The 20,596-nt window shown below is 39.1% G+C and overlaps 1 protein-coding gene across 5 annotated transcripts in view; it reads left to right on the top strand.

The window, feature by feature from the left end:
- ehbp1 (EH domain binding protein 1) overlaps window positions 1–20,596 on the top strand; it is a 390,401-nt gene that overhangs the window by 138,266 nt on the left and 231,539 nt on the right. For all 5 annotated transcript variants that reach the window (XM_087991708.1, XM_087991709.1, XM_087991711.1 and 2 more), the window contains 2 exons: window positions 7,286–7,547; window positions 11,230–11,443. In XM_087991708.1, coding sequence (XP_087847834.1) covers window positions 7,286–7,547; window positions 11,230–11,443 — 476 coding nt within the window. The remainder of the gene's footprint in view (window positions 1–7,285; window positions 7,548–11,229; window positions 11,444–20,596) is intronic.

Raw genomic sequence — 20,596 nt, 5'->3', positions numbered from 1 at the left:
ATTCTCTGGCTGAAGAAATGTCTCCGCATTTCTGTTCTGAATTTAACCCCTCTAATTCTAAGGCTGTGTCCACGGGTCCTAGTCTCCTCGCCTAACGGAAACAATTTCCTAGCATCCACCCTCTCCAAGCCATGTATTATCTTGTAAGTTTCTATTAGATCTCCCCTTAATCTTCTAAACTCCAATGAATACAATCCCAGGATCCTCAGCCATTCCTCGCATGTTAGACAGAGAGAGAGACAGAGAGCTGGGAGCCCGGATGTAGAGGTAGGAACTGGAGATTGAGAGGGAGCCAGTGACATCTGTGGGATCAGACTGTGCAGCAGTCTCTGTCCATCTTTTTTCCCCTTTGTCCCTAAGGAACACCTGCACAAATGCCCTGGAGCTTAAATGACTGACCTCCATCAACTATGACCATCTTTGTACTGGTACCTGTCAGGTATAACTCCGACCACCGGAGAGTTTGCCCCGATACTCATTGATTCCAGTTTTGCTAGGGGTCCCCGATGCCACACACTGTCGAATGCAGCCTTGATGTCAAGGGCTGTCACTTTCACCTCACCTCTGTAATTCAGCTCTTTTGACCATATTTGAACAAAGGCTGTAATGAGATCAGGAGCTGAGTGGCCCCTGGTGGAACCCAAACTCAGTGTCGCTGAACAGGTGCTGCTTGATAGCACTAGTAATGACACCTTCATTGGCTATAAGTTCTCTGTATTCTTTGGAATAAATAGAAGCTGTTGATTCATACCTGCATATAACTAGCAGACATGGAAGTGGAATGCAAGGGAACACTGTTATCATGTATATATGTATGGTCGAGAGTGTGGTGCTGGAAAAGCAGAGCCGGTCAGGCAACATTCGAGGAGCAGAAAAATCGATGTTTCGGGCATTAGCCCTTCATCAGGAAAGCCTGGTGAAGGGCTAATGCCCGAAACATCGGTTCTCCTGCTCCTCGGATGCTGCCTGACCTGCTGTGCTTTTCCAGCACCACACTCTCGACTCTGATCAGCAGCATCTGCAGACCTCATTTTCTCCATGTATGTATGTAACCAGAGAGTCCTTCCCTGATTGTTCTACCACTCACAATTGCACTTTTAGAGAAAACATTGAAAGTTATGAACCTGTTGTTGAATGAATTAATGAATACAAACTGGATTTATCAGACTTTAGCAGTGTAGTAATGCAAACTAATTTTGTAAGTTCATAAGATACAGGAGCAGAATTAGGTTATTTGACCCATCAAGTTTGTTCCGCCATTCGATCATGGCTGATATACTCCTCACTCCCGTTTACCTGCCTTCTCTCCATATTCCTTCAACCCATTAACAATTAAAAATCTGTCTAACCTCGAGCTAACCTTCTCTGGATGTGCACGGGAGGAAATTATTTTCCATTCTCTCCTTTTGTGCAAGGAAAAATATCTGAGTAAACTGGGTGGCTGAGGGCCCTCCAGGACTTCCGAATTGGCACAGATTAATCATAGAATGTATTCCCCTTGCCTTCCTTACAAATATGGTGCACCAAAAGACTGAATTATTCTACAAAATATGGCAGCCCTTCTTGAATTATATAGATACAGATATTTCGCCATTTTGTCAAGAGCTTTCATCTAGTTGAGGTAATGGCTGGTCCGGGGACCCTTGGGGGAGGAATCCCACATGAATACTGGTTTTATTACGACTTGATGTTAATTCATTCCGAGCATGTACTTCACTATTTAATTATTATGTTATCCTTTTTTTTCTCTTGAGTAATGTAAGATATTTGATCATACACTCTGGTTAGTTATAGGTTAGATTAGTAGTTAGTTGAGTTTTGTCTTTTTCTTTTTTTCTCTCTGTATCTCTTCTTTTTGTTTGACAGGTTTTGGCTATTATTTATTTAAGATTTAATTGTATATTAGTGTTTGTACTTGTGGTTTTTTTATTTGTAAGCTTGTAAAAACACGTTAAATTTTCAATAAAAATATCTATTAAAATAAAAAAAATTCTGTCTAACTCTTCCTTACATTTCCTCACTGTCCCAGCATCCACCGCACTTTGAGGCAGTGAATTCCACAGATTCGCAACCCTTTGGAGAAGTAGTTTCTCCTCAACTCTGTTTTAAATTTGCTACCCCTGATCCTAAGACTATGGCGTCTTGTCCTAGAATGCCCCACAAGAGGAAGAATGTGCTCCACATCTATTTTATCCACACCTTCTATCATACTGAATACCTCAATTTGATCTCCCCTCGTTCTTCTAAATTCCAGAGAGTATAGGCCTAAACTGTTCAATCTCTCTTCATATGACAAACCCTTCACCTCTAGGATCAATCTAGAGAACCTTCTCTGAACTGCGTCCAATGCCACTGCATCTTTCCTCAAATAAGGGACCAAAACTGTGCATAATATTCCAGGTGCAGTCTCACCAATATTTGATATAGTTGCAACAGTACTTCCTTCCCTTTATGTGCTAGTCTTTTATGTATAAAAGCCAACATTCCATTCGCTTTCTTTACTATCTGCTGTACCTGCATGCTCATTTTCTGTGACTAGTACATCGAGATCTCTCAGCACCGGGCACTCTGAAGTCTCTCCCCATTAAGGTAATAGGCTGCCTTCCCATTTTTCAACCCAAATGCATGACCTCACACTTATCCACATTAAACTCCGTCTGTCACTTTTTGGCCCACTCTCCTAATCTATGTATACCTATTTGTAAGGTTCTTATTTCCTCATTGCAATTTACTGTCATGATTATTTTTGTGTCGTCTGCAAATTTGGCCATTGAGCCTTCTGTACGTATCTAAGTCGTTAGCGTAAATTGTAAACAGCTGGGGTCCAAGGATTGAACCCTGTGGCATCCCACTAGTTACATCTTGCCATCCAGAAAAAAAATTATCCCAACTCTTTGTCTTCTGTCCATCAGCCAGTCACCTATCCAGGCTAATAGATTACCCCTAATTCCAAATGATCCAACCTCATGAATCTTCTCAAACACCTTCTAGAAGTCCAGATAAATTACATATACACCATCCCCATTGTATACCTTGCTTGTTACATCTTCAAAGAACTCTAGCAAATCAGTCAAATATGATTTGCCCTTCATAAAACCATGCTGCCCGTTGCACACTTAGCTTGAGGAGAAGTAAAAGGAGGGATGAAAAATCACCTATGGAAAGCAATCATCTAATTCCAGCCTTGACAATGCACAGAAGTATTCAAGAGCAAAATTAAAAGACATTCTGTAGGCCAGCTACAAAGACGTTCCTTGTATCTGTAACCAGGGTCCTGCTGAAATTCTCCTCCGCCTCTGTCGAACAAACAGTGCAGGCTGGAAAGTACATTCTAGATTTCCCCGTCATCTAAATTTTGTCAAAGTCTACCAAACCTGAATGTTTGATTGCTGCTTGTGTTTTATTTTTGGCATGTTGCATGATGAAATGTCTTGTGGGCCTTGTCTATCTTTCTGTTGATTTGGCAATTCCAGTGGCCGTCAGATTGGCCTCCCATTTTCCATTCTCTGTAGATTTGAGCCTCTCAACTCTAACTTTTGTAGCCAGATTCTAATTTGCCCAGGGATTCACCAATTCTGAATGGATTAATTTATATAAGCTTCCAATTTTGTTGCACCTTGTATTTAAAATTCTTTATCTTTTCTTTGAATTCTACACCACCATCCTCTGCCCTGGGTCTGCGACTTCTGCCTGTAAGTTCCTAAATCCTTCTAAGAACTTTGTGTGTGCTCCAAGTCTGGCCTTAGGTGTTTTCCACTCCCAAGGTGGGCACCCTCTCCACCACCCATCCCATTGACAACCATACCATCTAGTTGCCTAGACCTGGAGTTCTTGAATTCTTCCCAATTTGCAACCCTGCCCCTTGACTGTAAGACTCTCCATTTTGTCACCTGCCCCTAACTTATCCTACTTTGGTTTGGTGCCAAATTTTAGCTGATGTCTTTGCCTATGAAGCACCTCAGGTGGGTTTTTTTTGTACATCAAAGGTGCTATGTAAATACAAATACAGAATAACTTTGATGATCTGAATGAGATGGGTAGGGAGTATTTTGTTCGGATAATTGATTGTTTGGATAATGTTTTTACGGGACCTTGAGATCTTGTTCGGATAACCTGAAATTCTGATAATTGAAGTTCGGATTACCGAGGTTGTTCCGTAGATATGTTTTTCAATGCTGTAATATCAGGCCTATTCCCACTAGGTGGAACTCTTGTAAGCATTTCCTCATTTAGAGCCGGATTCTGAAACAGAAACTGAAAACAGAGGAAACACTGACTTGGTCAGGCAGCACCTAGGAACTCGTTTTTTGGGAGTAGCTATTTCTTCAAATACCGTCATTCTTGTTTTTATGCAAGTGAAAGCAAAATACTGCAGATGCTGGACTTCTGAACAAAACACAGAAAATGCTGGAGAAATTCAGCATCTGTGGAGAGATAAATTGAGATAATGTTTAGAGTCCAGTGTGACTTCTTCAGTTTTGAAGACCAACAGAATATTATTGGACTTGATCCATTATCTCACCTCAAGTGCTGCCAGACCTGCTGAGTGTCTCTGGTGGATGCTATTTCAATTTCATCTTTTTCTAATCAGTTTTTCCTGTCAAAGTAGACAAATTCACTTTTTCTCACAAAGTACTTCATTTTTGCCTACTCACTTAACTGTCTAGATTCCTTTTCAAAGGGAGGGAGACAGTCTGTAAACCTAAAAGCAATAAGTCTGTAAAATTCAGAATACAATTTAAATGGAGATAAACTGCAGAACTCAGGCACAGGAGGATCCTAGTTCATGCATCGCAAAATGTTAGCATGCAGGAGCACAGGTGACAAGGAACGCGAATGAAATATTGTTTATTACAAAGGGAATGGAAAATAAAAGTAGGGAAGTTTAGTTACAGTTGTACAGGACATTGGTTAAAAACACATCTGGAATACTGTGTACAGTTTCACCCTCTTTATTTGAAAATGAATGCAATTACATTAGAAACAGTTCTGAGGAGAGGACTTCATGTGACTCGTCCCTGAGAAGAAGAGATTACCCTATGAAAAAAGGCTGACTTGGAGAGGTGGTGATGTAGCTGTAATGTCACTGGCCCAGTGAAGGAAGGCTATCACTCATACCTGTTCTGAAGAAGGGTCACTGGACCTAAAATGTTAACTTTGCTTTCTCTCTAAAGTGCTGCCTGACCTGCTGAGTTTTCCCAGCAATTTCTGTTTTTGTACCTGTCTGGCTTATCTGTGACTCCAGATCCACAGCCAAGTGGTTCACCTGCAAATGCCCTTTGAGATGACTAATGAACTACTCAGTTGTATCAAACTGCTATGAAATCTCAAAGGAATTAAAACTGTGTGGACTGCAATGGTTCAAGCAGGGTGAAGAGGCAGTTGGGGGGTGTGGGACAATTAATGTAGATGCCCACATCCCATAAATGCATAAATTAAAAAACACAATTGGGCTGATAACCATTGGATGAATGCAGTATTTTCCTGCAATTGGATCATTTCTGCAGTCTTGTAGGTTATAAAATATGAACACCATTGACTCAGTGAGTGACACTGTGGCAGATCTGTTATATATAGACTAAAAATCCTATGTATTGGGGGTTCCCTGATTCATGAATGTCTGACTTACGAGTACTCTTATTTATGAATGCGATCCATCCAGGGTGTAATTTTAAGACCTGCCATATGAATATTTCCTATACTTATGAACAGCTGTTCTGAATTGCATACAAATCACTTTGTAAATAGACTCCTGAATGGAACCCATTTGCAATGCAGGGACTGACTGTATAGAACGTACATCCTGCAAGTGCTATAATTACTTCCTGTAACATTTTTCAATTCTACTTTGTGGATTTGACCTTTATTGTTATGTAAATGTATATGCTTACCTCACTGTGGGCAAAGTTTAACTTTATCTGAGCTAAACATGAAGGGGAAAGGAACGTAACTGACAATGTACAAGATGCTGTTGGTTCATTCAGCTACAGCATGTTACATGTTACAAATCTATCTATGTTACATAGATTTGTTTTGTTTATGTAACTGTGAAATGTGAGTAAAACATTTATAAATAAATGAATCAGGAGGAACCCTCCATCCTGCTCTGCTGTTTGATATGGTCATGACTAACATTCTCTCTCCACCCCACTTTCCCACCCACTCACAAATCCCTCGATTCCTTGAGAGATCAAAAATGTCTGTATCTCAGTCTTGGGTATATTCAGTGATGGAGCATCTATGACCCTCTAGGTTGCAGAATTTCACAGATTCACAAGCTGTTGAGTGGAGACATTTCTGCTCATTGTCTGTACTAAATGATATGCCCCTTATCAGGAGATTATGTCCTGCATTCTAGATTTCCAGTGAAAGGATTTTTCTTGCATTGTGTGAAAAAAATGCTGCTTGTTCTGGTATTCATTTCAGAAATATATTTTTGTTTGTAGGCATTGCTGTGAAAGATTCATAGATATAATAGCCACTTGCATGAAGTGTTTGTGAACTAAGCCACACAAATTAACTGCTGATGTATTGTGTACACCCCTATCGTCTGTGAGGATATTGCTATGAGATTTTTCACTGGGCATGTGCATTTCCCCCTCAGTCACTCTTCATTGTAGCTTCCTACTCAATGTCACAGGTGTTCCCAGAATGCTATCATTTTGAAGGTAATATCATAGGACGATGGAGCACACAAGGAAGGCCATTCATGCTGTTGTGCCACTGTGAATTTATGCAAGTGCACCTCAGCTAATCACCTTTTTCCTGCAGCTCTAATAAATCTTCTGCCCAGATAGTTATCCAATTCACTCTTCTGTCAGAGTAATGTAAATCTGTAGAATTCTTTACTGCAGAGGATTGTCGAGGCTAGATTGTTTAGCATATTCAAGGCTGAGATAGATTTTTAATCAGTAAGAGAGTCGAGGATTATGAGGAAAGGGAGGAAAATGGAATTGAGGATTATCAGATCAGCCATGATCTCATTGAATGACGGAGCAGACTTGATGGGCTTCATAGCCTATTTGCTGCTATGTCATATGACTTTATGATTCTACCTTCACCATGCTCTCAAGCATTGCATTCCAATGTTAAACACTTGCTGGGAAAGCCTGCTTTTCTTCTTGTCAACTTTTTTTGTAGAAAGAGAAATGTATGGAAGTAAGAATTGTGTTTTTGCTTCAATTGTATAATCATTTTAGGTTTTGCAGGAATTTTCTGTGCTGTCATTTATTTTACATTTAACTGTTTTACTTCAAATGTAAATCTCTCATAACTTTGTTTGCAGAGAGAAATATTGGAACAATGTCAGCCGCAAGACCAGAAGAATCCTTCTACGATAATGATCCTAACAATCCTTTTAATGAACAGTATGAGAATTCTCTCAATCCCTTTGATGTATATGATCCTCAACCTGACAGGATTATTGAAAATAGGATAGAAGCAATAGAACCACCTAAACCAATGAAGAGGCAGAATGTCAAACCTGTGGACATGAGCAAGTACCTCTATGCTGATACAACAAAAACAGAGGAGGAGGAATTAGATGAGTATGTTATTAAAATATTCCAATATCTGATTTGAATTTGTTTTGTATACCTAATAGCATACAGGCTAATATCTTAAAAACTTACGGGTGCTATCCGATGGATACACTTAAACCTTCAATGATGCTGAAAGAGATCATTACCTGTTTGTTCACCTATGTAAGCTGAGTTTAATAGGTATTAAAAATCATATAGTCAGAGCATCCAATTTCATGCACTTTAGTTTAGTCAATTAAGTTTCCAGTACGTTTCTTCTATAAAATGCATCAAAGGAGACGGTTGCATGAATAAATACTGCAGCTTAGACCATAAAAGATGTCTATTTATTTATTTACATTTCACCCCGTGTCCGAACTGGTCAGATTTTTCTTCAGCTCAGGTGGGACCAGGTGAATGGCTAATTTGGTTCGGTCCTTGGGAACATCTTTTCCATTTTGTGAAGCATTGCATTTACTATGTCAACATAATTAATTAAATTCTTCCAGAAATGTATTGAACAGCTTCTGAGAAAAGCACTGAGAATGTGGTGGGTTTAGGTTGTCAGGCTTGGAACAATTGTGTACCAAGTTTAGATCTTAGTCTTTTAAAATCTTTAAAAATTCTCCTTTCTTACTGAGCAGTGTTTTGCAGCTTTTGGACAGATCATTTCTTCAGTTGAATTCTGACATTTGAAATGTAGGAATTGCAAATTGCAGTGGATGTAATGGCCAAGTGAGATTATTGCTAGATTATTAATTCAGAGACCCAGGTAATGTTCTGAGGACCTGGGTTTGAATCAAATTGGTAGCATAGTGAACAGTGAAGAAGGCTATCTAAGATTACAAAGACATCTTGATCAATCAGGTCAATGCGCTGAGGAGTGGCAGATGGAGTTTAATTTGGTTAAGTGCGAGGTATTGCATTTTGTAAAACAAATAAGGGCAGTACTTGTACAATTAATCGTAGGGCCCTGGGTCGTATTATATAACAGAGAACCTTAGGGGTTCAGGTACATGATTCTTTGAGATTTACGACACAGGTAAACAGGGTGGTTAAGGCATTTGGCACACTTGCCTTCATTGTTCAGCCCTTTGAGTATAGGAGTTGGGATGTCATGTTGAGATTGTAAAGGACATTTGGAGGCCTCTTATGGAGTAATGTGTCACCCTGCCATAGGAAGGGTATTATTAAGTTGGAGAGGGATCAGAAAAGATTTGCCAGGATGTTGCTGGGAATGGAGGGTTTAAGTTGTAAGGAGAGGCTGGATAGGCTGGGACCTTTTCCACTGGAGCTTCAGAGGCTGAGGGGTGACCTTATAGGGGTTTATAAGGTCATGAGGGACATTGCTAAGGGGAATGGCAGATCTTTTCTCTAGGGTGGGAGAGTTCAAAACAAGGGGGCGTATTTTTAAAGGTGAGAGGCAAAAGTTTTAAAAAGGACATGAGGGGCAACTTTCTTTTTAAAATAACACAAGTTTGGTTTGTGTGTAGAATGAACTGCCATAGAAGTGGTGGAGGCAGGTACAGTTTGCAACATTTAAAAGACATTTTGCATAAGTACATGAATAGAGAAGGTTTGGAGGGATATGGGCCAAATGCAGGCGAGTGGGACTAGTTTAGTTTGAGAACATGGTTGGTGTGAACTAGTTGGAACGAAGAGTCTGCTTCCATGCTGTATGACTTGAAATTTTAATTCAATAAAAGTTTGAAGTTGAGTCAAATAATGAACATGAAATCGTTGTCAATTATTGAAAAAAAGACCATCTCATTTACAAATGTCCGTTAGGGAAGGAAATTTCCGTCCATGCCTACAAGTGACTCTGGAAACACAGAGGTGGGTAATAAATGCTGACCTGGCCAGCTATGACAGCATCCCATGAATGAATTTTTTAAAAATATAGTTATTGCTAATAGAGCTATGCCTGCTTAGTGGGAGAATGTAGTTTCCCAAGAATTTGCCGACATTCAAGGGTGAAATTAGTGGAGATCATTTTAATAATGGCAGCTTAAGTTTATAAGGAGGAACCTTTGCAGGATTATGTAAGCATTAATGAAAACATTTGTCTTTTCTCATCTTCCACGTTCCAATTCATTTGTTTTTAAATTATAACTGGTTTATTTTTTGTAATTTCACTGTCTTTTTTTTACCACTGAGGAATGTAGTTGTGGGACCTTAGCTTATAGTGTAAGATATCATCAGTATTGAAGATGTTAGGAGAAAGGAAGCAGAAATTCAGAGGCTTGGAATGGATCAAGCAAACCTGTGGATTGTAAGTAGTAGGTCTGAGATAAGAATTTGGATGTTTTTTAAGTGCTTAGGAAGATTGAGTTAGATTCTCTCCAAACTCCCCCGCCTGGAGGACAGTCATTTGAACCTTTTAAAGTGTTAGTTTGAGTCAGTGGTATGTGGCCTAAAAATGCTGCCAAGTGTTGATGTTTTCTGAAACTCTACAATCTATTTGCATCAGTACAACCTCTGACTGATGCATGCAAGACCACAAGTTACATGGTTTGTTGCTTATGGCATTTATTTTAATGCCTTACTTTCTAACCATTGTCTTTATTGCTTTATATTTGGTGTTAACCAATGAAATTAATTAGAAACTAATAGTGTTACAATTCTAAATTCAAATTGTGTTTCCAAAACTCAACAGTCGTTTTGAGTCAGTAATACTTTTAATACCTTTACCCTTTTACTTCTAAAGTTTTAAACTAGCGATGACTGGAATATTCCTCAGAGACCCCTTCTGTCAGCAGGTTAAATTTGGTCCTGTCATCCTCATCTTTCATTCGAGTATCTTCGTCTTATTGGAAGTTCATGAATGACAGATGGATCTGGAAGGCAAGCTTCAAGACTGACATGTGATGTGCACTGAAAGTGCCTAGTTGTTTGTTTCCTTGTCAAATGGTTTACCACAGCAAAATAGAGGTCGATCAAGTATAAGACACAAGAGCAGGCTAATTGACCAATTGTGTTTTTTATACCGACAGGATCATCTTGCTTTCCTATTGATAGTGAATGGAAAGTTGCCTTAAAAAAACTGAAACCTAGTCCATGATGAAATTTGTTTCCACAAAGAGCTTTATATCAATCTAAGAAGTTTAATGTTAGGTTAAATTGGTTGTTGTTTTTATATCTGGCTGATGATAAAACTATAAATTAATGCTTATTTTTAATTGCCTAATTTTTTCTCTCTAACTACTTTTGTAAAGGTGCAGAAAGAAAATGAACAAATAAGCGCATGTTTGACATTGTTTAATGACTGTCATTTTCTGAGCTAAACTAAAACTGGTTTCAAAGCTATGCAAGTGGTTGTATTAAAACCAGTAACATTTATTTTCACTTTTTTGGTATGGTTAGAAATATTATTTAAAATTAACATTAAAGCAGATTTTATATTTTTTAACGGAAACAGTCTATGCAAATGACATATTCTGAACAGTGACAGGAAGCCACTTAATATCTGAATGTGGACCTTAAGATAAGAGTTTAACATTTATTTAAATGTTTAGTAAGAAGTACCGAACAAGATGATCTTTGAACCATGAAAAGCTTGTCACAGCGAATGTGGCCTGAATTTTTTATTTATTCCACAGTTTAAAGGTTATAAGATGCAACAAAAATACTGTACATGATTTCTGGAATGAGAAGAAAATATATTTTACGGAAGAAAGTTGTCAAAGGAATATTTTTCTGTTTTAATTAGATCTAATCCATTCTACGAGCCGAAGGCTGTACATTCTACAAGGTATCAAACCTCATTAGTGACAGCTTCAGTACAACAGGCCGAGACAGAAAAAAAGACAAAGAGGAAAGCACCATCACCTCCAGCACCTGACAATACATCCACACCAAAGACAGAAACTGTAAAGGTGTACGTCAAACCAGCTACTGTGATCGATATATCCTCATCACCAAAGGTATGGTTTAGCAGTAGATTCATTATAATTGTCAGTTCACTTTTGTTTTCAAGTTTTGAGCTTTTAAGGTTCTATAATGTGGCAAACTTTTAGATAGTAAGGGTAGTGGATAATTTAGCTTTAAATGTTTTGCAAATTTAGTTATTTCTAACAACTTCTGATAAGTATAATAAGAAAAGTCAAGAGGTAAGGTATCCAAAACAGAATGTTTGCTCAGATGAGTCACAGTATCAATGTTTCTGGCATTTATTATGAAAAAGTCTTCCTCAGAATTCTGCAAACAGTGCCTTTAATCGTTTCACAAATGTAGTGCTAATGATGCTCCTATTACTGCAGAAAGAATCATGAAAACATTGGCCAACTTGTAAGTTTTGTTTGAAATTATATTGCAATTATAAAGGGGATTTCAGATACTGACCTGAGCTTTTCATTGAAGTCCATGTGTTTCACAGATTGTCTGAACCCCAAAATTTGTCAAAAGTTTTGAAATTGTCCCAGGGCATTTTACTTTTTGGTGAAGTAGACTACTTGAATTTCATATTTTGTTCAGTTTTTGCTTTGTATTAGTAAAACTTACAAATACTAATATTGTTAATCAGTTGATCTGTAATGTTGATGTATGATGTTCAAAATGGATTGATAGATTTTCACGAAAGGTTCTACAACTATCAAACAATTTACAGCTTAATATAGAACTTTAATGGACAGAATATAGTTAATTCTGTAATTTCCAGAATCTGAATGTCAGCAACAGTGCTTTACTAAATTTCAATATTTCAGGCATTGAGAAATGTATTAACTGTCAATACGTGGGCAGCACTGTCAAATCTAATGCACCTGTTTCTTGCTTATTTAGAGTATGTGGCATGAGGGGTGGCAAAGGGAAGGAAGTTATCTGTTCTTCTTATTGCCTTCCTCTTAGAAATAAGAACAGTAAGTTGAGAATATTCGAATTAAACAGTGTGTACAATTTGACTATAAGAAAGTGATGATTGTCCTTGAATCTTTTACCCAAGTAACTAATCTTCAAATGAGAATATGCTACTGATCACAAGGTTGTAGTATGCCTATAAAGTTTTTTTTAAAATTGAGATATGGACATTGCTGATAAGGTCAGTATTTGTTACCCATCCCTGATTGCCATTGGTCTAAATGGCTTGTTCAGCCTTTTCAGAGGGAAATAAGAGTCCACCACACTGTTTCGGCTGTGGAGTCAAATACAGGCCAGACTGGATAAGCACAATAGATTTCCCTTCCAAAAGTACGTTAGTGAATCTGATGGGATTATTTTTACAACAATCGGTTATAGTTTCATGGCTGTAATTACTGAGGCCAGCTTTTAATCCCAGGCTTTACGAATTGAATTTAAATTCCATCAGCACAGTAATATTTGAACGTGTATTCCCCCAGGCCATTAATCTGGACTGTTAGATTACTCCTTCAGTGACATTGCTACTGGGCCAGTGTCTCCCAAAAGCTGTTAAGTTGTGGGGTTACTGGATGTTAGTTCAGGAGCTCTCCCATCATGGTTTTTGTTACTGGACTAATTAGAGACCTGGACTGATTAGGTGGAAACACTACTTCACATCTCATCATAGTAACAAAATAATTTAAATTCAGTTCATTAAGTGAATAGAAATGAATAAAAAGCTGCTGTCCATAATGGTAACTGAGTAACTAATGGATGGAAATTTATTAATGTCATTTGGGGAGGAAATCTGTTATCCTCACCCAGTCTGGCACCCATCGTGCAAGTCCTGTTCTTCAGCAGTGTGGTTAATCATCAGTTGTCAACCTCTTCAACATTCTTTTGAGGACAATTGAGAATGGGCAGTTGTGGTCTTGACTATAGTTCCCATATCTGACAAATGGATCGAAAAGAAAACTTAGCCTGTATTCTCTTCCATTCTCCCCTGAGAGCATTAAAATAACTTGTGATGTAGTTCCACTGGACAAGATGCATTTCCATGAGCTGATTGAAGGTAAAATCATACACATCAATCAAACCATTCAAACATGATTTTGATTGTATTCAAAAGTAATTTATTAATTGTGTATTTACTTGAGCACAGTATTTTACATTTAATTTTTAACTGCTTTGTCTAGGTAGAAAGTTTAAGTTAAGAACCTATTACTAAAGATTTGACTCTTAAATTATAGTGATTTTGAGACTCAAATAGTAGACAATGAAATCCACATTAAATTCCAAATTGCAATCTGTATTTAGGTTTTTACAGAGAATGTCTATGTATCAAACATTAGCTGAGACTACATTGGTAAAGTGTCCATTTTTGTGCTGCATGAGTGCAAATAGAGAGCTGCTGATTAAGGGAATGTCAAAGTTGGAATGTAACTATGGTTAGAAATAATGGTTTAAAATGGTCAACATCTTTAACTTTTTGACGGTTTGGGTAGAAAGTGTCTTATATCAAATGATCAGAAGAATACCAAGTTCAATGTGAGGAGAAGACCTGACACTTACATTCCATCTAGCATCTCTTTGTCCTATTACTATCAGTGTTTGATTCCAACTTTAATGAACATTAAGTTGCTACTTTTGCTCCTGTAGAAACTAAAAGAATGATGCAAGTATGTATTAATCTCAACATCTCCAACAACTAATGATCTTGGCTCCCTTTTAAAAAGTACTAATTAACCAAAAAGAACTACTTTTTATTGGAATCTGCCTCACGTGTCCTTTGTCATTTTGTAGATGCCAAACAATTTTCCAATTTATTTGGGTACAGGTGACTCGCCCCATTTAGCTTAGTGGCTCAATAGATAGCTAAGCCAAATAGTCTAGGGAGAGTACTAGTCAATGTTTGTCTGATAGTGTCACCAGATTGACTGGAGCATCTGTACTGTTGCCTTGGAATTTATAACATTGCTGATTCAGAAAATATTCTAGTTTATTGTATAGTTTATAAACGCTTAGATTGATTGAGCCTGATGTCTCACAATTTGAGAGTATTGGCACATTTGTAATGCAGTTCATAAGAAAACCTGAACTTACGCTTACTGCTGCTTTGTACAGACCAGTGTACTAGATCTCACTGAACTTCCTGTTTTAGTCCTTCAAAATGCATCAAGTGGTTCTGAAGTTTCACTGATCAATGAGCTCTGTGAATGTAGTCCTGTTTCAGTTGTGTTCAGTACTGTTTTCAGTACTGTTTTCAGAGTTTACTCCATTTGTTGAATTCATGACCTTTGCATGAATAAAGGTAAACAGGATTATAACAGCCATTTTCAACAATAGAGAGAGCAACTGACTATGAGTGTGGAAATTTTTTTGATGCCACACAGCCTGGAGGCAGTGCTGTTAATGTGTCTGAAGTGACAAGGAAGATCGAAACAACCATTTAAAAATACTAAGTGCATTAAAGAAAAGAGCACATCGTACAAAGTAACGGAGGGGGCAAGCACTTTTGATGTGGTGTGAAGAATAGGCATGCATCATTAATAACTGTCCACAAAAGCTTCAGCCAGCCTTGAGGTGACTAGTTTGATTTATGCAACATAAGAAAATTATCAAGAGATGATTCAGAATCTGTTGTGAATATTCTTAAGCAGCTAATAAATGAATAAATAACTCATGGTGTTGTTCTTAGTAAGTCTTTCTTTTACCTGCCTGTGCTCTTCTAATTCTGACCGTCTTTCCCTGTTTCTCACTTTTGTTATTGCTTTCTGATTTTCTCTTCTGCTTCTTTGTAGTGGAGCAGAAAAGCCATCCATACATCGCAAATGGAAAAGGACTAGATGAGAATGAATAGGACCAGAGGAGAAGAATTAAAATTGAAATTTGAATGGGACACAGGAAAACAGTAGAGATCATAAGACCCCAAGAAACAGGGAGAGGAGTAGGTCATTTGACATCTCAAGCCTGCTCTGCCATTCAGTAGAATCAAGGCTGACCTGTCCACTTTCCTGCCTTTCACCTAGAATCCTTGATTTCCCGATTCCATACTGGGGATTATTGTAGCAAACCTTTTCTGAACTGCCTCCACTGAAATGATATATTTCCTTTAAATAAGGGGGCTAAAACTGCTCACAGTAGTCCAGATGTGGTCTCATCCAAAGATGTACAGGTTAGGTGAATTGGCAATGCTAAATCAGGTGCATTAATCAGGGCTAAGTATAGGGTAAGGGAAATGGATCTTGGTGAGTTACTCTTCGGAGGATCGGTGTGGATTTGTTGGGCCAAAGAGCTGTTTCCTTACTGTAGTGAATCTAATCTAATCTAATCGCCTGTACCTCATGCAGATGTAGTAAGGCCCTTAATTCTTTTAGGGAATGTGGCAACATAACAAAGTCAGAAGTTATTACCCCATGCTAATTGCCCTCGAATTGAATGGCTTACTCAGAGGGCGGTTAAGAGTTGACCACCTTGCTCTGGGTCTGTCATCACATGTTGGCCAGACCAGGTGAGGACAGTCGATTTCCCTCCCTAAAGGATGTTTTTGGCGCCATGGTGGCTCAGTGGTTAGCACTGCTGCTTCTCAGCACAAAGGTCCTAGGTTCAATTCCAGCCTTGGGTGACTGTGTGTGGAGTTTGCACATTCTCCCTGTGTCTGCGTGGGTTTCCTCCCGGTGCTCCGGTTTCCTCCCACAATCCAAAGATGTGCAAGTTAGGTGAATTGGCCATGCTAAAGTGCCCATAGTGTTAGGTGCATTAATCAGAGGGAATTGGGACTGGGTGGGTTACTCTTCGGAGGGTCGGTGTGGACTTGTTGGGCCAAAGGACCTGTTTCCACACTGTAAGGAATCTAATCTAATCTAATTAATGAACTAGAAGGGTTTTTATAACAATCAATGATACCTTCATGATTATCATCACTGAGACTAGTTTTCAATTCCAGATTTATTTGAAACAAAACAGAAATTGCTGGAGGAACTCATTGTGCCTTCAGAAGTGTCACTGGACTCAAAACTTTATCTCTGCCTTTTATCCACAGATGCTGCCAGATTGCTGAGTTTCTCCAGTGGTATCTGTTTTTATTTCAGATCTTCAGCTTCTGCAGTTCTTTGTTTTGTACCAGATTTATTTAAGTTTCAGCAGCTTCTTTGGTGGATTTGAGGCCACATTTCCCATAGTATTAGTGTGGTTCTTTGGATTATTAATTGAGTGACATTATCATAATGCATACTTACAGATTTTCTTTAGCGACAGTTTGAATCAAGCAGCTGATGAACAGAAAGTCTTAAAGTGTGAGTAGTAGAGACTCTGAAATTAAATGACAAATGCCACGATTAGAACATGTATCCGAAGATATTGGCCTGAGACTCACTGAAAATGTGGCCTCAGATTTCTTCTCAAGCATATAATGAAGTAGATTAGATTAGATTACTTACAGTGTGGAAACAGGTCCTTCGGCCCAACAAGTCCAAACCGACCCTCCGAAGCACAACACCCCCAGACCCATTCCCCTACATTTACCCCTTCACCTAACACTATGGGCAATTTAGCATGGCCAATTCACCTAACCTGCATATTTTTGGACTGTGGGAGGAAACCGGAGCACCCAGAGGAAACCCACGCAGACACGGGGAGAATGTGCAAACTCCACACAGTCAGTCGCCTGAGACGGGAATTGAACCCGGGTCTCTGGTGCTGTGAGGCAGCAGTGCTAACCACTGTGCCACCGTGCTGCCCACAAAGTATCCTGGCCTAGCTGGTCAATTGTCTAGCTTCTATGCTGAACCGGTCTACAGGTACATCTAGTTGGATTGAGCTAAGGTGGGGAGAGTGGACTTTGACTGATAGGTCAGCTCCTGTCAGCTTTATCTCCATAGAAACAAAGTATTAAAATGTACCCTCTGTCATTGACTGTAAGTTGTTTTGAAATATCCAGTTGTTGTGAAAAGGACTGTATAAGTGCAAAGCTCTCTCTCTCAGTCCAAAACTAGAGGGCATAGGTTTAAGATGAGGGGGGGGAAGATTTAAAAGGGACCTATAGGGCAACTTTTTCATGCAGAGGATGGTGCATGTATGGAATGATTCTCCAGAGGAGGTGGTGGAGGCTGGTACAATTACAACATTTAAAAAGCATCTAAATGCGTATATGAATATGAAGGGATGAGCCAAATGCTGACAAATAGGACTAGATTAATTTAGGATATCTGGTTGGCATGGATGAGTTAGACCGAAAGATCTGTTTCATGCTGTACAGCTCGATGACTCTTTGACCCTATTTTGTAAATACTGCAATGATTCCTTAAGGATTATTGGTTAAGCCACTGAAAAAGAAGAAACTGAATGCATGTGTACATGGGATCCTATGCCCCCAAATTTGATAACTGCCACATCTTCTGTGAGACAGTAGGATTTCAAATCGGTGGGAAATAGAGAATTTTTCTGCTGAAGAAGGGACCAGTTTTATCTATCCTGAAAATAGAAAAATGCTCTGTGGATCTGGCAGCATCTAGGGAGAGAGAATGAGTGAATGTTTGAGGATGATGGTACTTTATTAGATTGAGTTTCTTCCTATGCTGTTGAAATGGAAGGGGATCCTGCTATGCTGCCTGAACTGGACAGGGAGTCTGTTAGCTCAGTAAAGACATCCTGAACTCCCCTAAGCTTAAGTAAGTTTGGTAATACTGACCTTGAGTATTGCTGGAAATAATACATATTTTGTCAAAACTGTCTTCTTGCACATATCAGGGCAATATGCACGAAATACCAATATCATGGGAAACCAACATTTATTCATTTTGAGAAATAAGTGCTGATTGGTCAGCATGTGGACTCATAACTGGTTAAGGCATTTCCATGGAGAATGCACCAGTTAGACAATGATTGATCATAAACTACCAAGTTTTGTTTAAATTTGAAACAAGGCAGGTTGATTCTATCTGATCAAGGTATTGCTCTGTGAAGTAAGTCAGAGAATGGCTGTCACCTATTTTTGTTGGGTTGGAACAGACTCACCGTTTGTACATGTTCTTTCAATCTGCAAAGGACAGGGACCTTCATGTTAATATACGTAGCTTCAGATGTGTGCAAGTACACCACACTGCAAACCTGACTGATTGAATTGGTTGTCAGTGAAATTCTTCACACACTTTGGATTTTTGAGAAAATGTTGTTTAATCATGGAATCACATCCAATATTTGACACTGTCTTGAGTCTTGCAAACACAGGCTGTTGGGTATGGTTCTATCTTGCTTGTTGCAAACAGCTAATGGAATATACTATTTGATGCAATCAGCCAGTCAAAGCCTACATACCAGCATCATGCTAGCACTGAAATTCAAATACCTCGTGACTCATTTGCATTTGGCAGAATGTCTTTCTGGCTTGACAGTGACATCCTCTTAATGGTGAACACCACTCATGTTGCTACAGAATAGTAACTGAGTCAAACAGCTACGTTCACCTTGCTCACACGTCTAAAATACCTTACTCAGATTAATCTAAGGAGACTGGGCATTTCTCAGGATTAAAAATGATGACCTTGATCCCTTTCATGAGCTTGTGAGATATACAGCAAAGCAGAAAGTGTTTAAGGTAGCCATTATCCCACAAGATGAATTTGATGGAATCAATTCCAGCATCAAGCTAATGCAATGAACAAATGGCTTGGCTCTAATAACAAGGTTTCTGATCAGGTTAATCTTATAGTGTGTGTAACTACAGAAATCCCAATGCATGTGTTGACCAGTGAAGTTAAGCTTGCAGTAGACAATAGAAGAGAACTCCCTGGCAGGTATCTCAGCTAGGATATCAAGAAAAAGAATATTTGTCAGTTCCATTTTACAGATGAGTCTGAGCACAAGATGAAGCCCAATGAGATGTGTACATGCTTTATCAAAGTGTGTTTTTTCACCAATACCTAGCTAAGTGTTAACATTAAAAAGCAGCATCTCAAAGGAGCAATCTCAGGGTTGTCCCCAGTGCTGTGTGCTAGTAAGATTAGGAATAGGAGAATAGACCAGTTGAATGCATGGCTGCAGCAATGGTGTAGCAAGGAGGGATTGTTGAGGCATTGGGACCAATTCTGAAGAAGATGGGATCTGACAAGCTGGAGAGTTTGCATCCCAGAATTTGCTAGTACTATGGAGGAAGCTGTAAACTAAAGAGGCAGGGAAACAGGAACCTGAATGGGAAGACGAGCGAGGCAAGCAAAGATAGAAATGAAAGGTAGAAAAGTGGAAGGCGAAAGTGGAAGATGGAGAAACCAGAGGTAGCAACAAATAAGGCCATAGAAAATATGTAAAAATGTCAAAGACAAGTCTAAAGATAGAATTTATGAATGCAAGGAGCATTCACAATATGTTGGATGAATTAGTAGCACAAATAATTGTAAATGGGTACAATATGATTGTGATTACAGGGAATGGCTGCAAGGTGACCAAGGCTAGGAACTGATTATCTGAAGATTTTCAATCTTTAGAAAGACAGGCAAAACAGAAAAGAAAGTGGGTGATATTATTTGTGAAAGATTCAATCAATGCAATAGTGAGAAAGGATATTGGTACAAGCAATGGGCGGCATGGTGGCACAGTGGTTAGCACTGCTACCTCGCAGCACCAGAGACCCGGGTTCAATTCCCGCCACAGGCGATTGACTGCGTGGAGTTTGCATGTTCTCCCCATGTCTGCGTGGGTTTCCTCCGGGTGCTCCTGTTTCCTCCCACAGTCCAAAGATGTGCAGGTCAGGTGAATTGGCCATGCTAAATTGCCAGTAGTGTTAGGTAAGGGGTAAATGTAGGGGCATGGGTGGGTTGCGCTTCGGCGGGGCGGTGTGGACTTGTTGGGCCGAAGGGCCTGTTTCCACACTGTAAGTAATCTAATCTAATCAATCTAGTTGTAGAATCACTCTGGGTGGAGCTAAGAAGCAACAAGGAGAGGTGATGACCTACTGGTATTATCGCTACACTATTAATCCAGAGACCCTGGTCATATCTTAAGGACCCAGGTTCGAATCTTGCTATGCCAGGGGGTGGAATTTGACTTCAATAAATATCTGGAATTAGGAGTCGAATGATGACCATGAAACCATTGTCAATTGTCAGAAGAAAGCTATCTGGTTCACTAATGTCCTTTAGGCCTTGCCAATGACACCCATATCCCATGAATTACTTTTTGAAAAAAGGGCAGAAAACATTGGTGAGAGTTTTCCGTAGGCCTCCAAACATTAGTGGTAAGATAGGAGG

This window comes from Chiloscyllium plagiosum, unplaced genomic scaffold (assembly GCF_037043375.1).
Source record: "Chiloscyllium plagiosum isolate Xiang-an unplaced genomic scaffold, Cpla_swu_hap1 HiC_scaffold_10, whole genome shotgun sequence".
Classification (NCBI taxonomy): domain Eukaryota; kingdom Metazoa; phylum Chordata; class Chondrichthyes; order Orectolobiformes; family Hemiscylliidae; genus Chiloscyllium; species Chiloscyllium plagiosum.
Note: the sequence above shows the minus strand (reverse complement) of the source record. Positions and strands in the feature narration are given on the sequence as shown.